The sequence below is a fragment of the Mobula birostris genome, unplaced genomic scaffold (genome assembly GCF_030028105.1).
Source record: "Mobula birostris isolate sMobBir1 unplaced genomic scaffold, sMobBir1.hap1 scaffold_4401, whole genome shotgun sequence".
In the NCBI taxonomy this organism is placed as follows: Eukaryota; Metazoa; Chordata; class Chondrichthyes; order Myliobatiformes; family Myliobatidae; genus Mobula; species Mobula birostris.
This window is the reverse complement of record NW_027277510.1, coordinates 4,642-23,766: the sequence shown is the minus strand read 5'-3', so window position 1 is coordinate 23,766 and position 19,125 is coordinate 4,642. Positions and strand designations below refer to the sequence as shown.

At 49.5% G+C, this 19,125-nt stretch overlaps 1 protein-coding gene across 1 annotated transcript; it reads left to right on the top strand.

Annotated features, from left to right (window-relative positions):
- Nucleotides 1-338: 338 nt before the first annotated feature.
- LOC140193204 (GMP reductase 2-like) lies at nt 339-18,114 on the top strand (the record flags this gene model as incomplete). Its single annotated transcript, XM_072250604.1, has 4 exons — nt 339-416; nt 7,732-7,838; nt 9,603-9,645; nt 17,955-18,114. Coding segments are annotated over exons 1-4 (368 nt in total), but the record flags the coding sequence as incomplete, so codon positions are not given.
- Between the last annotated feature and the right edge of the window lie 1,011 nt (nt 18,115-19,125).

The following is a 19,125-nucleotide window of genomic DNA, read 5'->3' as shown; positions in this document are numbered from 1 at the left end:
GGGTTGCTGGGCAATGGGAGGGGTCTATAAATGAATAAATAAATATTTGCTTCAGGGTGTGGGTAAAGGGAGTTTAAAGTTGACTGGGTGGAAACCAGAACACCCAGGAGAAACCTGTGCAGTGACTGGAAGTAAACTGCCCATGGACAGCACCAGAGCTGGGATGAATCACGGTCTCTGGAGTTTCAAAGCAGCAGCTCAAGGAGCTTATTGGCTATGGCTCAATGAGTTTTGTTGTAGTTAACTAGTGAGCACTGCAGAAGTAATCCCATTAATCCTCTCCCAGCTTCAGCCCTTTGATCACTAACCTGTCCTGTACATTTTATCTTCCCAGGCAGGAAATGTGGTGACTGGTGAGATGGTGGAGGAACTCATCTTGGCTGGAGCTGACATCATCAAAGTTGGCATCGGACCAGGTATTTACAGGAAAGAAGGAATCTACTGGGATTTGGGACTGTCAGGATTGGGCAAAATAATTAGATTAGATTAGATTCAACTTTATTGTCATTGTGCCGAGTACAGATACAAAGCCAACGAAATGCAGTTAGCATCTGACCAGGAATGTAAAGAATAGTGTTGTTTACAAAATAACTGCGAATAAAATGTAAGTATTACAGCACACAAATATAAAAGTACAGAAACACTACAATATGGGTGCAATACTGCTTAGCGCTGTGATGTGAGGTTCAGCAGGGTCACAGCCTCAGGGAAGAAGCTCTTCCTGTGCCTGCTGGTGTGGGAGCGGAGGCTCCTGTAGCACCCACCGGATGGGAGGAGAGTAAAAAGTCCATGGTTAGAGTGAGATGCATCCTTGATAATGCTTTTTACCCTGCCCAGGCGGCGTTTATGGTAGATGTTCTCAATGGTGGGCAATTGGGTGCCCATAATCCGCTGGGCAGTTTTCACCACACGCTGGGGTGCTTTGCAGTCCGATATGGGACAATTGCCATACCACACTGAGATGCAGTTGGTGAGTGTGCTCTCAATGGTACAGCGGTAAAAGTCCATCAGTATCCTGGGACAGAGGTGAGCTTTCTTGATGCTCCACAGGAAATAAAGGATAACCGTGATGGGTGGACGCTGCAACTATTTGGTTTTGCTTGAACAAATGGACCCAGACTCGGTAGTTCCTCCGAGACTCACTTTATTGTTAATACAGAGAAGAAAAATAGAGAGTTGCAAGAAATGCTTTATATTGTACACTACCTACACCACCAATAGGTGGGGCTAACTTAAACAACCCCTATTAGTCTCATCAAGAGAGATGAGACAATTGGGTTCCTTGGAGTTCAAAAGAATGAGGGGTAACCTAATTCAAATATATAAGATCTGAAAGGGCTTGACAGGGAGGCATTGTGATATTTTCACTTCTAGGAGAGAGAAGCAAGAGGTCATTTAAGCTGAGGTGTATAGACACCTCTCCCTCAGAGTGAGGTGAATCCCAGGGATTCTCTGCCTCTGAGAATGCTGGAGGCCGGATTGCTGGATATCACGAAGGTGCTGGTAAATACAGGTTCTCCCTGGTTGACAAATGCACAACTGACGTACATCCTGTATGTATAAATGAGTATTTGGAAGACTGGCGGGATGTGTTTGTCAGCAGCTGCAGGCCTGCAAACGCCTCCTGCTGCGTGGGAACTCGGCCGGAGGTCCCGTTTCTAACTTAGAAACTGTTGGGGATATGGATGTTGTAAGCTGGAAAGGACCTGTATTTGAAAGATGATGAATTGTGGGTTTCGGGGAACTCGCACAGAAGAGGAGATGGGGCCAGCAAAGCTCAGCCATCATCAGGGGAAAACTGAGTTGGCCTACTGCTGTTCATCTTCCTGTGTAATACACAGCAACTCAGCACATCTTATCCAAACATCTAACATTAAATCATAACAAGTTAAGTGTAAAACGCAGTTAAGATCACGCCTCAATCTTCTTAGAAGGAGAACACTGTTATTAGAATTGGCCACTTCTTACGCTAGATTTCTTACACTCAGAGGCTACTCAGTGTATTTCGATATGTTTGTGGTCTTCTGCTGCTATTGCCCACCCTCTTCAAGGTTCAATGTGTTATCTGTTCAGAGATGCTGTTCTGCACACCTCTGCTGCAACACATTATTTGAGTTACTGTCACCTTCTTGTCAGCTTGAACCAATCTAGTCATTCTCCTCTGACCTCTCGTTAACAAGGTGGTCAAAGGTTCATTTTACTTTCAATGCATGCTGAATACAACTCAGATTTCTCTTGTCGAGGTAGTCATAAAATACAGAAATCCATATAAGTAGTTGAAAGAAAGACAGCAATCGCCCCCCCCCTCCCCAGCACAAAAAGAAACATAAACTCACAAACAACAGGAATTCTGCAGATGCTGGAAATTCAAGCAACACACATCAAAGTTGCTGGTGAACACAGTAGGCCAGGCAGCATCTGTAGGAAGAGGTCTCGGCCTGAAACGTTGACTGCACCTCTTCCTACAGATGCTGCTTGGCCTGCTGCGTTCACCAGCAACTTTGATGTGTGTTGCATAAATTCAGCACACACACAAACTAACAGATCGTCCTCATGGAGAAATAACAAGAACATTGAAGATCAAACCGCAACCCCAGCCCGCCAATCAGCAACAAGAAAGAATGGACGACGACACGAAAGAAACATAGAACTGAAAGAGGCCAGTATGAACATAGTGGATGTTTTTGTTTTTCGCACCGTTCTCTGTAAACTTTAGAGACTGTTAAGCGTGAAAATCCCAGGAGATCAGCAGTTTCTAGGATAAACTACTTCATCTGGCAGCAACAATCATTACATGGTCAAAGTCACTTCAATCACATTGCTCCCTCATTCTGATGTTTGGTCTGAACAACAAATGAACCTCTTGACATGCTTGCATGCTTTTATGCATTGAGGAGTTGTCACATGATTGGCTGATTAGATATTTGCATTAACGAGCAGGTGTACCTAATAAAGTGGCCACTGAGCGTATATCGCCAGTTCAATATCTTTTCTTGCAATGCACAACTGCCACTCCTTGTTCTGTATTACCCAAGACCATGACATAGGAGCCATTAGGGCTCATCGAGTCTGCTTTGCCAAGAGTGAATCGTGCAGTCTGATCCCACCGCTTGACAGGGAGAGAGTGGCTCTATCTGTTGATGCAGATTTAATGTGGGTTTCAGCTTTCACCAAGGCTAGGGCATCGAGAATGGGTTCAGAGATAATGGCATGCTCCTTGTGTGAGATATAGAAACTCTGGGAGCGCTTCAGATAACTACATCAGCACAAAGTGCAGCGAGCTGCATCTTCTTAGAGACCGCGTTAAGGAACTGGAGCTGCAGCTGGATGACCTTTGACGCAGATGGAAAAACGAGGAGCTACAGGAGGTCGTCAGCCCCTAAGCTGCAGGAGGCAGGTATCTGGGTGACCGTCAGTAGAGGGAAAGGGAATAGGCAGCCAGTGCCGAGGATCACTGTTTCCGTTCCTCTCTATGATAACTATACCTAGTTGGATACTGTTGGGGGGTGTGGGGTGCAACCTAGCAGGGATGTCTCGAATTGGATTCACAGCAGTCTGAAGAGGGTGAATGCCTGAAGTCTATGTATATATTGGTAATAGCAACAGGGGTAGGAAAGGGGAAGTGGGGCTGAAGAGATAATATAGGGAGTTAGGCAGGGTAGTACTCCCTGGATTCCTGCCTGTGCCTCGCGCCAGTGAGAGTAAGAATAGGATGAATGCAGGGGGCTGAAGAATTGGTGCAGTGGGCAGGATCATTGGGAACTCTGTACAAATAGGACGGGTTCCACCTGAACCTTGGGGACCAGTATCCTGGTGGGCAGGTTAGCTCGGGCTGTGCGGAAGGGTTTTAATTAATTTAGCAGCGGGGTGGGTACTGGAGTGATAGAGCTGAGGATGGAACAGTTGGTATACAACTAGATGCAGTGCGTAATGAGACTGAGGAAGGACAGGGAGGATAATAGGGCAAAATTGCAGTCAGTGGGATGAGTTAAAGTGTTACGGAACCAAGCTGAAAAGCATGGTGAATACAGGACTGAAGGTGTTAGATTTGAATGCATGCAGTATATGGAATAAGGTAGATGATCTTGTAGCACAGTTAGAGATTGGCAGGTATGACGTTGTGGGCATCACTGAGTCGTGGCTGAAAGAAGATGAGAGCTTAACTTCCAAGGATACACATTATATCAAAAGGACAAGCACTTAGGCAGAGGGGGTGGGCTGCCTCTGTTGATAAAATAAACAATCAAATCCATAGAAAGAGGTTACATCGAATCAGGTAATGTAGTATCCTTGTGGATAGAGGTAAAAGAAATCACAAAGGCACGAAGAACCTGATGGTAGTTATATACAGGCCTAGATGTGGGAGATAGAAGAGGCATGTTAGGAAAGAAATCAGATTGGTGCTGATTTGTAGAACGTCTGTGAGATGGCTTTCTAGACCATCTTGTGGTTGAGTCCACTAGAGTAACAGCAGTTCTGGGAGAAAATTCAAAAATCAGAGGTGCAGGGGGACTTGGGATCCCCTCAACGTTGATTTGCAGCTGGAGTCGGAGGTAAGGAAGGGAAATGCAATGTTAACATTCATTTTGAGAGGACTAGAATATAAAAGCAATATGTAATACTGAGGCTTTGTAAGGCATTGGTCGGATCAAACAAAGTATTGTGAGCCGTTTTAGAAACATAGAAACATAGAAAATAGGTGCAGGAGTAGGCCATTCGGCCCTTCGAGCCTGCACCGCCATTTATTATGATCATGGCTGATCATCCAACTCAGAACCCTGCACCAGCCTTCCCTCCATACCCCCTGATCCCCGTAGCCACAAGGGCCATATCTAGCTCCCTCTTAAATATAGCCAATGAACTGGCCTCAACTGTTTCCTGTGGCAGAGAATTCCACAGATTCACCACTCTCTGTGTGAAGAAGTTTTTCCTAATCTCAGTCCTAAAAGGCTTCCCCTTTATCCTCAAACTGTGACCCCTCGTTCTGGACTTCCCCAACATAGGGAACAATCTTCCTGCATCTAGCCTGCCCAATCCCTTTAGGATTTTATACGTTTCAATCAGATCCCCCCTCAATCTTCTAAATTCCAACGAGTACAAGCCCAGTTCATCCAGACTTTCTTCATATGAAAGTCCTGCCATCCCAGGAATCAATCTGGTGAACCTTCTTTGTACTCCCTCTATGGCAAGGATGTCTTTCCTCAGATTCGGGGACCAAAACTGCACACAATACTCCAGGTGTGGTCTCACCAAGGCCTTGTACAACTGCAGTAGTACCTCCTTGCTCCTGTACTCGAATCCTCTCGCTATAAATGCCAGCATACCATTCGCCTTTTTCACCGCCTGCTGTACCTGCATGCCCACTTTCAATGACTGGTGTATAATGACACCCAGGTCTCGTTGCACCTCCCCTTTTCCTAATCGGCCACCATTCAGATAATAATCTGTTTTCCTATTTTTGCCACCAAACTGGATAACTTCACATTTATCCGCATTAAATTGCATCTGCCATGAATTTGCCCACTCACCCAACCTATCCAAGTCACCCTGCATCCTCTTAGCATCCTCCTCACAGCTAACACTGCCACCCAGCTTCGTGTCATCCGCAAACTTGGAGATGCTGCATTTAATTCCCTCATCCAAGTCATTAATATATATTGTAAACAACTGGGGTCCCAGCACTGAGCCTTGCGGTACCCCACTAGTCACTGCCTGCCATTCTGAAAAGGTCCCGTTTATTCCCACTCTTTGCTTCCTGTCTGCTAACCAATTCTCTATCCTCATCAATACCTTACCCCCAATACCGTGGGCTTTAAGTTTGCACACTAATCTCCTCTGTGGGACCTTGTCAAAAGCCTTTTGAAAATCCAAATATACCACATCCACTGCTTCTCCCCTATCCACTCTACTAGTTACATCCTCAAAAAATTCTATGAGATTCGTCAGACATGATTTTCCTTTCACAAGTCCATGCTGACTTTGTCGGATGATTTCACCGCTTTCCAAATGTGCTGTTATCACATCTTTGATAACTGACTCCAGCAGTTTCCCCACCACCGACGTTAGGCTAACCGGTCTATAATTCCCCGGTTTCTCTCTCCCTCCTTTTTTAAAAAGTGGGGTTACATTAGCCACCCTCCAATCCTCAGGAACTAGTCCAGAATCTAACGAGTTTTGAAAAATTATCACTAATGCATCCACTATTTCTTGGGCTACTTCCTTAAGCACTCTGGGATGCAGACCATCTGGCCCTGGGGATTTATCTGCCTTCAATCCCTTCAATTTACCTAACACCACTTCCCTACTAACATGTATTTCGCTCAGTTCCTCCATCTCACTGGACCCTCTGTCCCCTACTATTGGAAGATTATTTATGTCCTCCTTAGTGAAGACAGAACCAAGGTAATTATTCAATTGGTCTGCCATGTCCTTGCTCCCCATAATCAATTCACCTGTTTCTGTCTGTAGGGGACCTACATTTGTCTTTACCAGTCTTTTCCTTTTTACATATCTATAAAAGCTTTTACAGTCAGTTTTGGGCCCCTTATCTAAGAAAAGATGTGCTGGTATTGGAGAGGGTCCAGAGGAACTTTACAAGAACGATCCCTGGAATGAAAGGGTTAACGTATGAAGAGCATTGATTGCTTGCTGGAGTTTTGAAGGCTGAGGGGAGATCTCATTGAAACCCATTGAATGTTGAAGGGTCAGAGTGGATGTGGAGAGGATGTTTCCTATAGTGGGAGAGTCTCGGCCCAGAGGTACAGCCTCAGAACTGAGGGACATCTATTTGGAAGAGATGAGGAAAAGTTTCATTAGCTAGAGAGTGGTGAATTCATTGCCACACACACCTGTGCAGGCCAGTTAGTTGGGTATATTTAAGGCAAAGGTTGATAGGTTCTTGATGAATCGGGGTGTCAAAGTTTATGGGGAATGGGAGGAGGATGGGTTTGATTGGTATAATGTAATGATGGAACAGACTCGATTGGCCAAATGGCCTGATTCTGTCCTAGGGTCTCATGGAACAACAGTGATAACAAGCTTTTGAGAGGAGGGTGGATCGTACCCAGTGAATGGCAGTGGGAGTGGCCTGGGTAGTGTAACTGAACATCTAGACATCATTCATTGAAAGTGGTGAGACAGATCAACAGGGTGGTGAAGGCACATGCTGCACGTTCCCTCATCAGCTGGGGCACCAAGCACTGAAATTGAACTTGAATTTGTGTGTGCAGTTCAGCTATCCAGCTATAGCAAGAATTGCATCTAACTGGTGATTCACGGGACCAGAGGGTTAGGACTGCTTTCCCTAGAGCGAAGGAGACCGAGGACCTTAGACAGCTCACAAAGTGAGGGGCTTTGATCAGGTGGATGGTCACCTCCATTTCCCCAGGATCGGGGAGTCTAAAATGAGAGGGAACAGAGGGAGAAGAAAAATTTAGGAGTTTTTTTTATTTTGACACAGGGTGGTGGGCATATGGAATGAGTGGCCAGAGGAGGTGGTAGAAGTGGACAAGTAGAGTGATCTGACACAAATGCATCTCAGGTTGGTATGGACAAGTCTGCTTGTGTGCTGTGTAACTCTGACTAAAATCTGCAGTGGTGACGGAGTGGGTGCACACGTTAACAAAGGAACAGGGCAGGCTCCACGTCAGGAAGTATATGCAAGGCTAAAGGCATTGAGCAGGGGGTAAAGAGCGACGAGTCCAGTAAAAGCTCCCTGCCTTCCCCAAACAGGCTCGGTGTGTACCACCAGGAAGAAGACGGGCGTGGGCTACCCGCAGCTCAGCGCGGTGATCGAGTGTGCTGATGCTGCCCATGGACTTAATGGGCACATCGTCTCGGTGAGTGACGGGGACGGGGGGCGATGCAACACCCTGCATATTTACTGGCCACTCAAGCACCAAGCAATGCCGAGCTGGGACCAAGCTACTCCTGAAACCACTGGAACCCTGTAGACTCAGACCCCAGACCCCCAACCCATTCACTGTCTCCTCCTGGACCTGGACCCCCGACCCGTTCACTGTCTCCTTGTGGACCCAGAACCCCGATACCCAACCCATTCACTGTCCCCGTGAACTCAGACACCCGACCCCCGACCCGTTCACTGTCCCCGTGAACTCAGACACCCGACCCCCGACCCATTCACTGTCCCCCTGTGAACTCAGACCCCCGACCTGTTCACTGTCCCCCTGTGGACTCAGACTCAGACCCCCGACCCGTTCACTGTCCCCCTGTGGATTCGGACCCCTGACCCGTTCACTGTCCCCCAGTAGACCCAGACTCTGACCCGTTTACTGTCCCCCTGTGGATTCAGACCCCTGACCCTCAACCCATTCACTGTCTCCTCGTGGACCCAGACCCCCGATACCCAACCCGTTCACTGTCCCTCTGTGAACTCAGACCCCCGACCTGTTCACTGTCCCCCTGTGGACTCAGACTCAGACCCCCGACCCATTCGCTGTCCCTCTGTGGATTCGGACCCCTGACCCGTTCACTGTCCCCCAGTAGACCCAGACTCTGACCCGTTTACTGTCCTCCTGTGGATTCAGACCCCCGACCCTCAACCCATTCACTGTCTCCTCGTGGACCCAGACCCCCGATACCCAACCCGTTCACTGTCCCCCTGTAGACCCAGATTTCTGACCCATTCACTGTCCCCCTGTGAACTCAGACCCCCGACCTGTTCACTGTCCCCCTGTAGATTCGGACCCCTGACCCGTTCACTGTCCCCGGTAGACCCAGACTCTGACCCGTTTACTGTCCCCCTGTGGACTCAGACCCCCAACCCTCAACCCGTTCACCGTCTCCTCGTGGACCCAGAGCCCTGATACCCGATCCGTTCACTGTCTCCCGGTGGACCCAGAACCCTGACACTCGACCCGTTCACTGTCACCCTGTGGACCCGGACCCCTGACCCGTTCACTGTCCCTCTGCGAACCCAGACTTCTGACCCGTTCACTGGACTCAGACTGCCGACCTGTTCACTGTTCCCCTGTGGATTCGGACCCCTGACCCGTTCACTGTCCCCCTGTGGACCTGGGCCCCTGACCCGTTCACTGTCCCCCTGTGGACCTGGGCCCCTGACTCATTCACTGTCCCCCTGTGGACCTGGGCCCCTGACTCATTCACTGTCCGCCAGTTATCAAGCTCGTGTGACAATTTTGCTGCTCTCTCCAGACACCGGTCTCTCTGCCTATGCCTGGTTGAATCGTAGCACGTCCCCACAGGTCCTTGTCACCCTCAGCTCCAGCTGCACATCTGGTTCAGAAGAATGAGTGGGAAGGCGGGGTGTGGGACCTTATTGAAACCTACTGGGTTCTGGTTAGAATGGACGTGGAGAGGAGGTTTCCATCAGTGGGAGAGTCTGGGATTCAAGGGCACAGCCTCAGAATAAAGGGACCTCCCTTTAGAATGGACACGCGGAGGAATTTCTTCAGTCAAAGGGGAGTGAAGATGTGGAAGTCGGTTGAAGCCAGAGGACGATTGGTCAGGAGGTAAGGGACTCTGGAGAGAAGACGAGAGGAAAGTCAGCCATGATTGAATGGTGGGGTAGACCAGATGGGCTGAATAGTCATCCTGTATCTCATGATCTTCTGTCTTGACAGGACGGAGGCTGCACCTGTCCAGGAGACGTGGCCAAAGCCTTCGGTGAGTCCACCCACGCAGATGCCCACGGTTCTGTAATGGTGATGGGGTGTGGGAGGGGGAGGGATGAGAGAGGAGAGGAGAAAAGAGGGTTGGGGAGGAGGTACGTTGGGTAGGAGGGTGGGTTTGATCTCTTGGCACAGGAGGATCCCGGGGCTGAGTTCGCACTCTGACTCCAGTTCACATGCCCGATGAGTTAGGGATGGGCAGGTATTCGGGAGGCCCTGGTGCTGCACTGGCTGGGAGTCCATCCCACCGCTCCCAGTAGACCACAGTGCAGTACTAGATACACTCTGTCCTTTGTGGGCCTGGCACTCCCTCCAGGATGCCAGCATCACCACTATCAGTCACCTTCAGCACAGGTGGTGTGCTTCACACCCGGCTCTACTCACTTCATACTTGGGTCTGTGAGGCTAAGCACAGCGCCAAGGCCATATGAGGTTTGCTGATGACACACTGTTGTTGACTGAATCAAAGGGGATGATGAATCAGCATGTAGGAGGGAGATTGAAACTCTGGCTGAGCGGTGCCACAACAACGACCTCTCACTCGCTGTCAGCAAGACCAAGGAGCTGATTATTGACCACAGGAGGAGATTGGAGATCTGAGCCAGTGCTCATCAGGAGATTAGAGGTGGAGAGTGTCAGCAACTTTAAATTCCTTGACGTTATAATTTTATTATTTTTTAAATTTAGTTAAGAGATTCAGGGTGATATAGGCCCTTCCAGCTGCACCACCCCAGCAACCCCCCGACAACCCCGATTTAACCATAAGCTCACTTACAGTAACCAGTTAACCTACCCAGAACGTCTGTGGGATGAAACCAGAGCACCCGGGCAAAACACACACATTGCACTTGGAGGGTGTACAGAGACTCCTTAAAGATTTTGCTGAACCCGGAACTCCGACACCCCGAGATGTAATTGTGTCACACTAACCGTGACACCCCAGATTTCAGAGCATCTGCCCACGTAAGTGTCATTACAAAGAAGGCATGTCAGCACCTCTACTTCTTTAGAAGTTTGTGAAGACTTTGACGAACTTGCATTGCTGCGCGGAGGAGAGTACACTGACAGGTTGCATCATGGCCTGGTGTGGAAACACCAGGAAAGGAGAAGCCTACAAAAAGTACTGGGCTTAAGATGGTGCTTTGCTTGCAGATCCAGTGGCAATCATCAAATGTTCCTGTTCTGGACCACCACAGCTGAGATGCACAGTCACAGCCATGGGGACTGCAGTAAGCAACATTGTGTTAAGATGTTTTTAAAAAATCTTTATCAATCCTCAAAATCAAGGGTCACAAGTGCAATTCCCCTGTAAGAAACGGAAGTGTGGAAAGTGGGCTGGAAAGTTCAAAGATTCAAAGTACATTTATTATCAAAGTGTGAATGCGATACACAACTCTGAGATTAGTCTTCCCACACACAGCTGCGAAACAAAGACCATGGAAACCATCCAGATAAAAACAGCAACTGCCCCACACGCGGAAAAAACAGAAAAGGCAACAAAAAATACAAGCGAGGAACACAGACTATAAAACACAAAATCGAAAGAGTTCAGGCATAATTCAGTTCAGTTTAGTGTTCATTATCTGCAGGTCGCCCTGATTCAATCACCCAAAAATAGTAACAGAAAAAGGAGCGACCATCATAATGTGAATTACAGTCTAATGCACAAACCGCAGACCCTGGGCTTTGGTACCGTGCTCCGGCAGCATCGGGGGTGGGGGGTGGGGGGAGAGAGAGACCATTCAAATGCAGTGACTTTCCGTCTGGAGCAAGAGAGAGAGAGAGAGAGACTGTCCTAAGCAGACACCTTTCTTTGGCAGCAGCAAGCGAGTGGCTGGTAGACAGCGCTGAGCACTCACTCACCTCAATGTTTCAAACTCCCTCAGTGCTTTAATCAGCTTGATCAGCAAGAAATGAATTGATCATGGGCTTGCGTCTGTCTCCAAGCTCCTTATGTCGAGGCTGCTCACCCCCCGGAAGTCTCGGATGCAGCAAAACACCAGTTCAATCAGCCCGAAAACATACCATCAAAATGCAGATCGCAGGCTCCAGCAGTACCAGAACCACATTTGAAAAGAGGACATAAAAGAAGTAGTTTCGTGGACGTCAGAGCAAGATTGCAGTACCAGAAGGCCATCAAGGACTGCTGTGAACCTTGCTTCATGGAAACGTGGCTATCCCCTGCCATTTTGGAAGCCGTGCTGCAGCCTGATGGCTTTACCACCCACTCAAAAGGCAAGGCAGCTGACTGTTTTAAAGGTAGAGGAGGTGAAGTGTGCTTTATGATTAACTCATCTTGGTGCACAGACATGGCAGTTCTGTCTCAATCCTGCTCACCTGACCTGCAACATCTGGCAGCCAAGTGTTCTCTATTTTATCTGCTGAGGGAGTTTTCCACTGTCATCCTGGTAGTGGTGTCCATTCCACCTCAGACCAACATTAGGCAGGCATCGGAGGAGCTGAGTACCGTAATCAGCAGTCATGAAACAGCGTCCCCTGATGCCTTCCCAATCATTGCGGGGGATTTCAACCAAGCCAACTGGAACAAATCTCTGAACAACTACCCCCAGAATCAGAGGAGCCAATGCACTTGACCACTGTACAACACAATCAATTACTCTTACCTTGCCACCCCAAGCCCACAGTTTGGAAATTTCAATCATCTGGCTGTACTTCTACTCCCACTGTCCAGGCAGAGACTAAAGACCACAGCACCAGTGGTGATGATCAAGAAGGTATGGTCAAGGGAGGCAGAGGAGTGCTTTGATTTGTGGACCAGATAATCTTCGAATCAGAATGAATACGCCACAGTTGTCACCAAATTCATCAAGACTTGTGTGGATGGGTGTGTGCTTTCAAGAACATACTGGACACAGAAGAAAAAGAAGAAAGCCCTTAACTCTGAGTGGAGTCATCGGGATGCCGTCATGACAGCGTTTTTTTAGCAGGTTTTCTTGTTTTTACGAGGCCAAGTTGCTAGCTCGACGCTCAACCCAGCACGATGGAGAGCGTGCAAGGGAGCTGGCTGGATTTGAACTCGGGTGCCTTCGCTCCGAAGTCTGGTGCTGATGCCACCACACCACCAGCCGGCTAATACTGGACACATCCAAACCGGAATCCGTGGATGAACCAGGAGATTTGTAATCTGCTGAGGGCTAGACCTGTCATTCAAGACCATTGATCCAGAGCGTAACAAGAAGTCCAGGTACGACCTACGGCAGGATATTTCAAGAACAAAGAAATAGTTCTGATTGAAGCTTGAGACAGAATCAGACACTCGTCAGCTCTGGCAGAGTTTGCAGGCCATTACTTGTTACAGGGCGAAATCTAACATCATGAATGGCTGTCAGACATCACTGCCAGATGAGCTCAACCCTGTTTTATGTACGGTCTGAAAGAGAGAATAAAACTACGCCTGTGTGAAACCTGGTGACCCTGTGACCTTTGTCTTGGAGGCCAATATCAGGACATCTTTAGAGAGGGTCAGGCCTTGATAGGGCATTGAAAACCTGTGCCAACCAGCTGGCGGGAGTGTTCGCGGATGCCTTCCATCTCTCACTGCTGCAGGCAGAGGTTCCTACCTGCTTCAAAAGGACAACAATCATACCAGTGCCCAAGAGGATCAGGGTGAACTACCTCAATGACTATCGTCCAGTTGCACTCACATCTACTGTGATGAAGTGCTTTGAGAGGTTGTTCGTGGCCAGAAGTAACTCCCGTTTAAGCAAGGACCTGGATCTGCTGCAAGTTGCCTATCACAATAAGTCTACAGCGGCTGCAGTCTCACTGGCTGTGCACTCATCCTGGACAACAGCAATACCTACTGCTGCTTGTTGATCACAGCTCAGCGTTCAACACCATCATACCCCCAGCGCCAATCGCCAAGCTCCAAAACCTGGGCCTCGATACCTCCCTCTGCAACAGGATCCTCATTAGGAGACCACAGTCAATGCAGATCAGGAATAACATCTCCTCCTCGCTCATAATCAGCACTAGCACACCTCAAGGATGTGTGCTTAGCCCACTGCTCGTGCTCTCTACACATGACTGTGTGGCTCGGCACAGTTCAAATGCTATTTGTAAATTGCTGATGGCCCGACATATTGATGCAATTACAGAGAAGGCACAACAGTGGCTGTATTTCCTCAGGAGTTTGAGGAGGTTTGGAATATCACCAAAGATGCTCGCAAATTTCTCCAAATGTACCATGGGGAGCATTCTAACTGGTTGCATCACTGTCTGGTATGGAGGGGCCACTGTACAGGACTGGAAACAACTGCGGAGTTGCAAACTCAGCTAGTTCCATCAGAGGCACAAGCCTCCCCAGCATCGAAGCAATGTCCCTCCATTAAAGACCCTCATCACCCAGGATTTGCCCTCTCCACATTGCTACCATCAAGGAGGTGGTACAGGAGCCTGAAGACACACATTCAGCGTTTTAGGAACAGCTTCTTTCTCCCTGCCATCAGATTTCTGAATGGACAATGAACCCATGTACACTACCTCAATATTTTTTAAATCTCTTTTGCATTCATTTAATTTTTTTATAGTCATTTATAACTTTTTTATTTTTAAGTATTGCAATGTATGCCGCCACAAATTTCACAACATATCATTCTTTCCTATATTACTACTGCCCTCACTCGCATCTCCTCCATTTCCCAGACATCCTCGCTCACCCGCCTTTCTCTTGTCCTTGCCATCCTGTGAGCCTCTGCATCCAACACATCGTTCCCCACAATTTCTGCCATCTTCAATGGGATCCTACCACCAAACATATTTACCCCCTCCTCCACTCTGTTTTCCATAGGGATTTCTCCCTCTGTGATTCACTCATCCATTCATCCCTCCCCACTAATCTCCCTCCTGGCAAACCACAGAAATTCTTCACTTGTCCATTCACTTCCATTCAGGGCCCCAAACAGTCCTTTCAGGTGAGGCAACACTTCACCTGCAAATCTGTTGGGGTCATCCATTGTATCCAGTACTCCCTGTGTTGCCTCCTCTGCGTTGGTGAGACCTAACGTAAATTGGGGGACTGCTTTGTTGAGCACCTCTGCTCCATCTGCCAAAACTGGAATTTCCCGGTGGCCAACCAGTTTAGTTCCTATCTCCATTCCCATTCCGACATGTCAGTCCAGGACCTCCTCTTTTGCCACAATGAGGCTTCTCTCAGGGGGAGGAGCAACACCTTAATTCTGTCTACGTAGCCTCCAACCTGAAGCATGAAAGTTGACTTCTCCTCTCCGTAGTTTTCCCCTACCCCTTCTCTCTTCCTCTGTTCCCCATTCTGGCCTCTTACCTCTTCTCTTCACCTGCCCCTCCTTCTTCCCTTTCTCCCATGGTCCACTCTCCTCTCCTCTATCAGATTTGTCCTTCTCCAACCCTTTACCTTTCCCACACACCTGGCTTCACCATCTGGCTTGTGCTCCTTCCCGTCACCCCCACTTTTTAATTCTGGCATCTTTCCCCTTCCTTCCCAGTCCCGAAGAAGGGTCTCAGCCTGAAACATCAACTGTTTATTCATTTCCATTGAAGCTGTCTGACCTGAGTTTCTCAGGTATTTTGTGTGTTTCACAACGTATGCCAGTGATATTAAATGATTCTGAATGCAGCCCAGTCCATCCCTCCCCACCACTGAGTACATCTGTATGGAATGCTGTTGCAGGAAAGCAGCATCCATCATCATTGACCCCCACCAACCAGGACCTGCTCGCTTCTCGCTGCTGCCATCAGGAAGGAGGTACAGGAGCCTGAGTGCCCACATCACCAGGTTCAGGAACAGTTATTACCCCTCAACCTGAACGATGGGGCAAGTGAAGTTCTGCACTCTGGTTCCCACGACCTGTAGTCTTACTTTCAAGGACTCTACATCTCAAGGCCTCATTATCGCTTATTTATTTATTATTTTTATATTTGTGGGTTTTTTTTCTTTTTGTATTTGAGGGGTTTGTTGTCCTTTGCAGACTGATTGTTTGTCTTGTTCTGTGCAGTTTTTCCGTGATTTTATTGTGTTTCTTTGTGTGCACTGTGAATGTCTGCAAAGAAAATGAATCTCAGGGTAGTATATGGTGACATGTATGTACCTTAACAATAAATTTACTTTGAACTTCTCCCCAACCTGCCTGCAACTGGCTCACAGACACTGGTATCAGACAAGTGGACAGTAGGTGTGAGCTTGGTCCCAAGACTGAGCCTTGTGGATATGGAGATTTGAATCAATATCCACAGACAGCAATGTCCCAGCAAACCCACGGTTTCTGCCTGCTCTTACGGCACTGAACCTATCTTCTCATACCTTGATTCCATCCTTTCTCCCTTGGCCAGTCCCTGCCTGTCTACATGCAGAACACCCCGCATGCCATCCTTCATTGGACGATTTCAGGTTCCCTGGCCCCCAAATCTTCATCTGTACAATGGACGTCCAGTCTTCATACACCTGTATCCCCCTTCAGGAAGATCTAACAGCCCCCTCCTTCTTTCTGCAGTGGAAGATACAGGCAATTCCCCTCCCCCAGCTCTCTCATCACCTGGCTGAAGTTGTTCTTCACTTTAACAACTTCTCTTTTGATTCCTCTCACTTCCTACAGATCAAAGATGTAGCCATGGACACTCACAAGAGCCCAAGCTTTGTCTCTTTGTTGGTTACATTGTACAGTTCCTGTACGAATTCCTAACGTTTTCTCTGTAACACTGATGGCTGCATTGGTACTGCTTGCACCTGTGCAGAACTCATCAATTTTATCACCTTCCACCCTCCTCTGAAGTTCACATGGTGCATTTATGACCCTTCTCTCCCTTTTCTAAATCTCTCTCCATCTTAGGAGATAAACTATCCACTGATAGTTACTATAAACCCTCACACATCTACTTCAGCTACAACTTTCCCAGCCTGTCTCTTGTAAGGATGCCATTCTTTTCTCAGTCTCCACTGGATCTGCACTTAGGATAAGGCTTTCTGTTCCAGGACAACTAAAATAACCTTTTTCAAGAATCATGGCCTCCTTTCAGCTGTGGTTGACAGTACCTGATCGCTCATCTGCTGTGTTTCTTGAACTTCTACTCTCACCATGCCTTGTCCCAGACAGAGCAGAGAGAAGTTCCCCTGGTCCTCACCTCTCATCCTGCATCATCCCAGACAGAGCAGAGAGAAGTTCCTCTGGTCCTCACTCTCACTCTGTCAGCCTCAGCATCCAGGAGATCATCCTTCATTTCCACCAGCCACATCTTCCCCCGCCGCTTTCTGCCTTCCAGGGGGACCACTCTCTTCATGACTCCCTGGTCCACTCAGCCCTGCACACCTGTCCCTCCCTTCTCTTCTGCCCTCACATTGATGTAACACGTATCCTTACACCTCCTCTGTCACCACCATCCAGTGATGCTAAACAGGTGTGGTAAGGATTCATATTCACACCCCAAACCTTGACAACTGGACTTGGTGTTCTTGATGTGGCCTCCTCTACATTGGTGAGCCCAGTGACTGTTCCACCAAACCCCTAAGCTGAATGTGCCACAGTAACCCTGAGCTCCCAGTCACAGACCACTTTCCATTCCCACACTGACCTGCCAGGGTGAGACCCAACACAAACTGGAGGAGCAATACCTTCACCTGGGTAGCCCACAACACAACGGCAGCAATATCGACCCAATTTTACATCCCAACACGCCCCCCCCCCCCACACACACAAATTTCTCTTTTCTCTTGCCACCCATTCTTCCCTTCCTCTCAACCTCCAATCGTCAGTTTAGTCTCCTTTCCACCTCCCATCTTTGACCATCTCCCCCCTGCCCCTTACCCACCCTGCTCCATCTGCCGTTCACTCATCCCCAAAAGGTTCCATTCTTACCTTCTGTCCTAGTCAGAATCCAGCACTGAGCTGTGTTCCTACATCTCTTCCTGCAGCAGATACCACACTCCTCTCCTTCCTCTGTCATCCACCTACCACTGTCTCCCACTCCCCTCATCTACCTGACATAAACTGCCAATCCAACAACTCCTGTCTCACCCCTCCCCTCTCACTCCTGATGCAGGGTTTCGACGTGAAACCTCAACAGTTCCGTTCCTCCCATCGATGTTTGACCTGCTGAGTTCTTCCAGCAAATCGTGTGTTGCTCAAGTGCGTTTGGGCTGGAGCAGGTCAGAGGGTGGCAGAGCGACGGTGAGGGAGGACTCTGTATTCTGAGCTGCTTCCCCCGCTCACCACATAGATCCTCTCTGCAGATTGCGCATCACCCTCCGTAGACACCACCCAAGGCTTCAGTCCACACTCACTGCCGCCCTTCTCTCCCTCTGCACATCCCCAGGGGCCGGAGCCGACTTTGTGATGCTGGGCGGCATGCTTGCGGGTCACACCCAGTGCGGAGGGGACACCATCGAGAAGAACGGCAAGAAGTACAAGCTGTTCTACGGCATGAGCTCAGAGATGGCCATGAAGAAACACAGCGGCGGCGTGGCTGATTACAGGTACGATCGGACGGGGGAGAGGGAGGGATGGAGCACGGAGGGGGTGAAGGAAGGAGAACAGGTGGGAGTGAGCAGGGGTTGGAAAGGGGACAGTGGGGGAAGGAAGGGGATGACGGAGTGAGTGGGATGTGGGGAAGGGAGTGAGTGGGGGTGGGAAGGGGACAGGGGGCGGGAAGGGGAAGGTGGGGTAGGGAAGGGGATGACGGAGTGAGTGGGGGAACAAGAAGGGAAGGACGGGGAGTGAGTGGGGTGTGGGAAGGGGAAGGTGGGGTAGGGAAGGGGATGACAGGGAGTGAGTGGGGGGACGGGAAGGGATGACGGGGTGAGTGGGGGGACAGGAAAGGAAGGACGGGGAGTGAGTGGGGTGTGGGAAGGGGAAGGTGGGGTAGGGAAGGGGATGACAGGGAGAGTGGGGGGTGGGAAGGGGACAACGGGGAGTGAGTGGGGTGTGGGAAGGGGACAAGGGGGGTGGGAAGGGGAAGGTGGGGTAGGGAAGGGGATGACAGGGAGAGTCGGGGGTGGGAAGGGGACAACGGGGAGTGAGTGGGGTGTGGGAAGGGGATGAGGGGGGTGGGAAGGGGAAGGTGGGGTAGGGAAGGGGATGACAGGGAGAGTGGGGGGTGGGAAGGAGACAATGGGGAGTGAGTGGGGTGTGGGAAGGGGAAGGTGGGGTAGGGAAGGGGATGACGGAGTGAGTGAGGGGGTGGGAAGGGGACAACGGGGAGTGAGTGGGGTGTGGGAAGGGGACGAGGGGGTGGGAAGGGGAAGGTGGGGTAGGGAAGGGGAAGACGGAGTGAGTGGGGGGACGGGAAGGGAAGGACGGGGAGTGAGTGGGGTGTGGGGGATGAGGGGGGTGGGAAGGGGAAGGTGGGGTAGGGAAGGGGATAACAGGGAGAGTGGGGGGTGGGAAGGGGACAGCGGGGAGTGAGTGGGGTGTGGGAAGGGGAAGGTGGGGTAGGGAAGGGGATGACAGGGAGTGAGTGGGGGGACGGGAAGGGATGACGGGGTGAG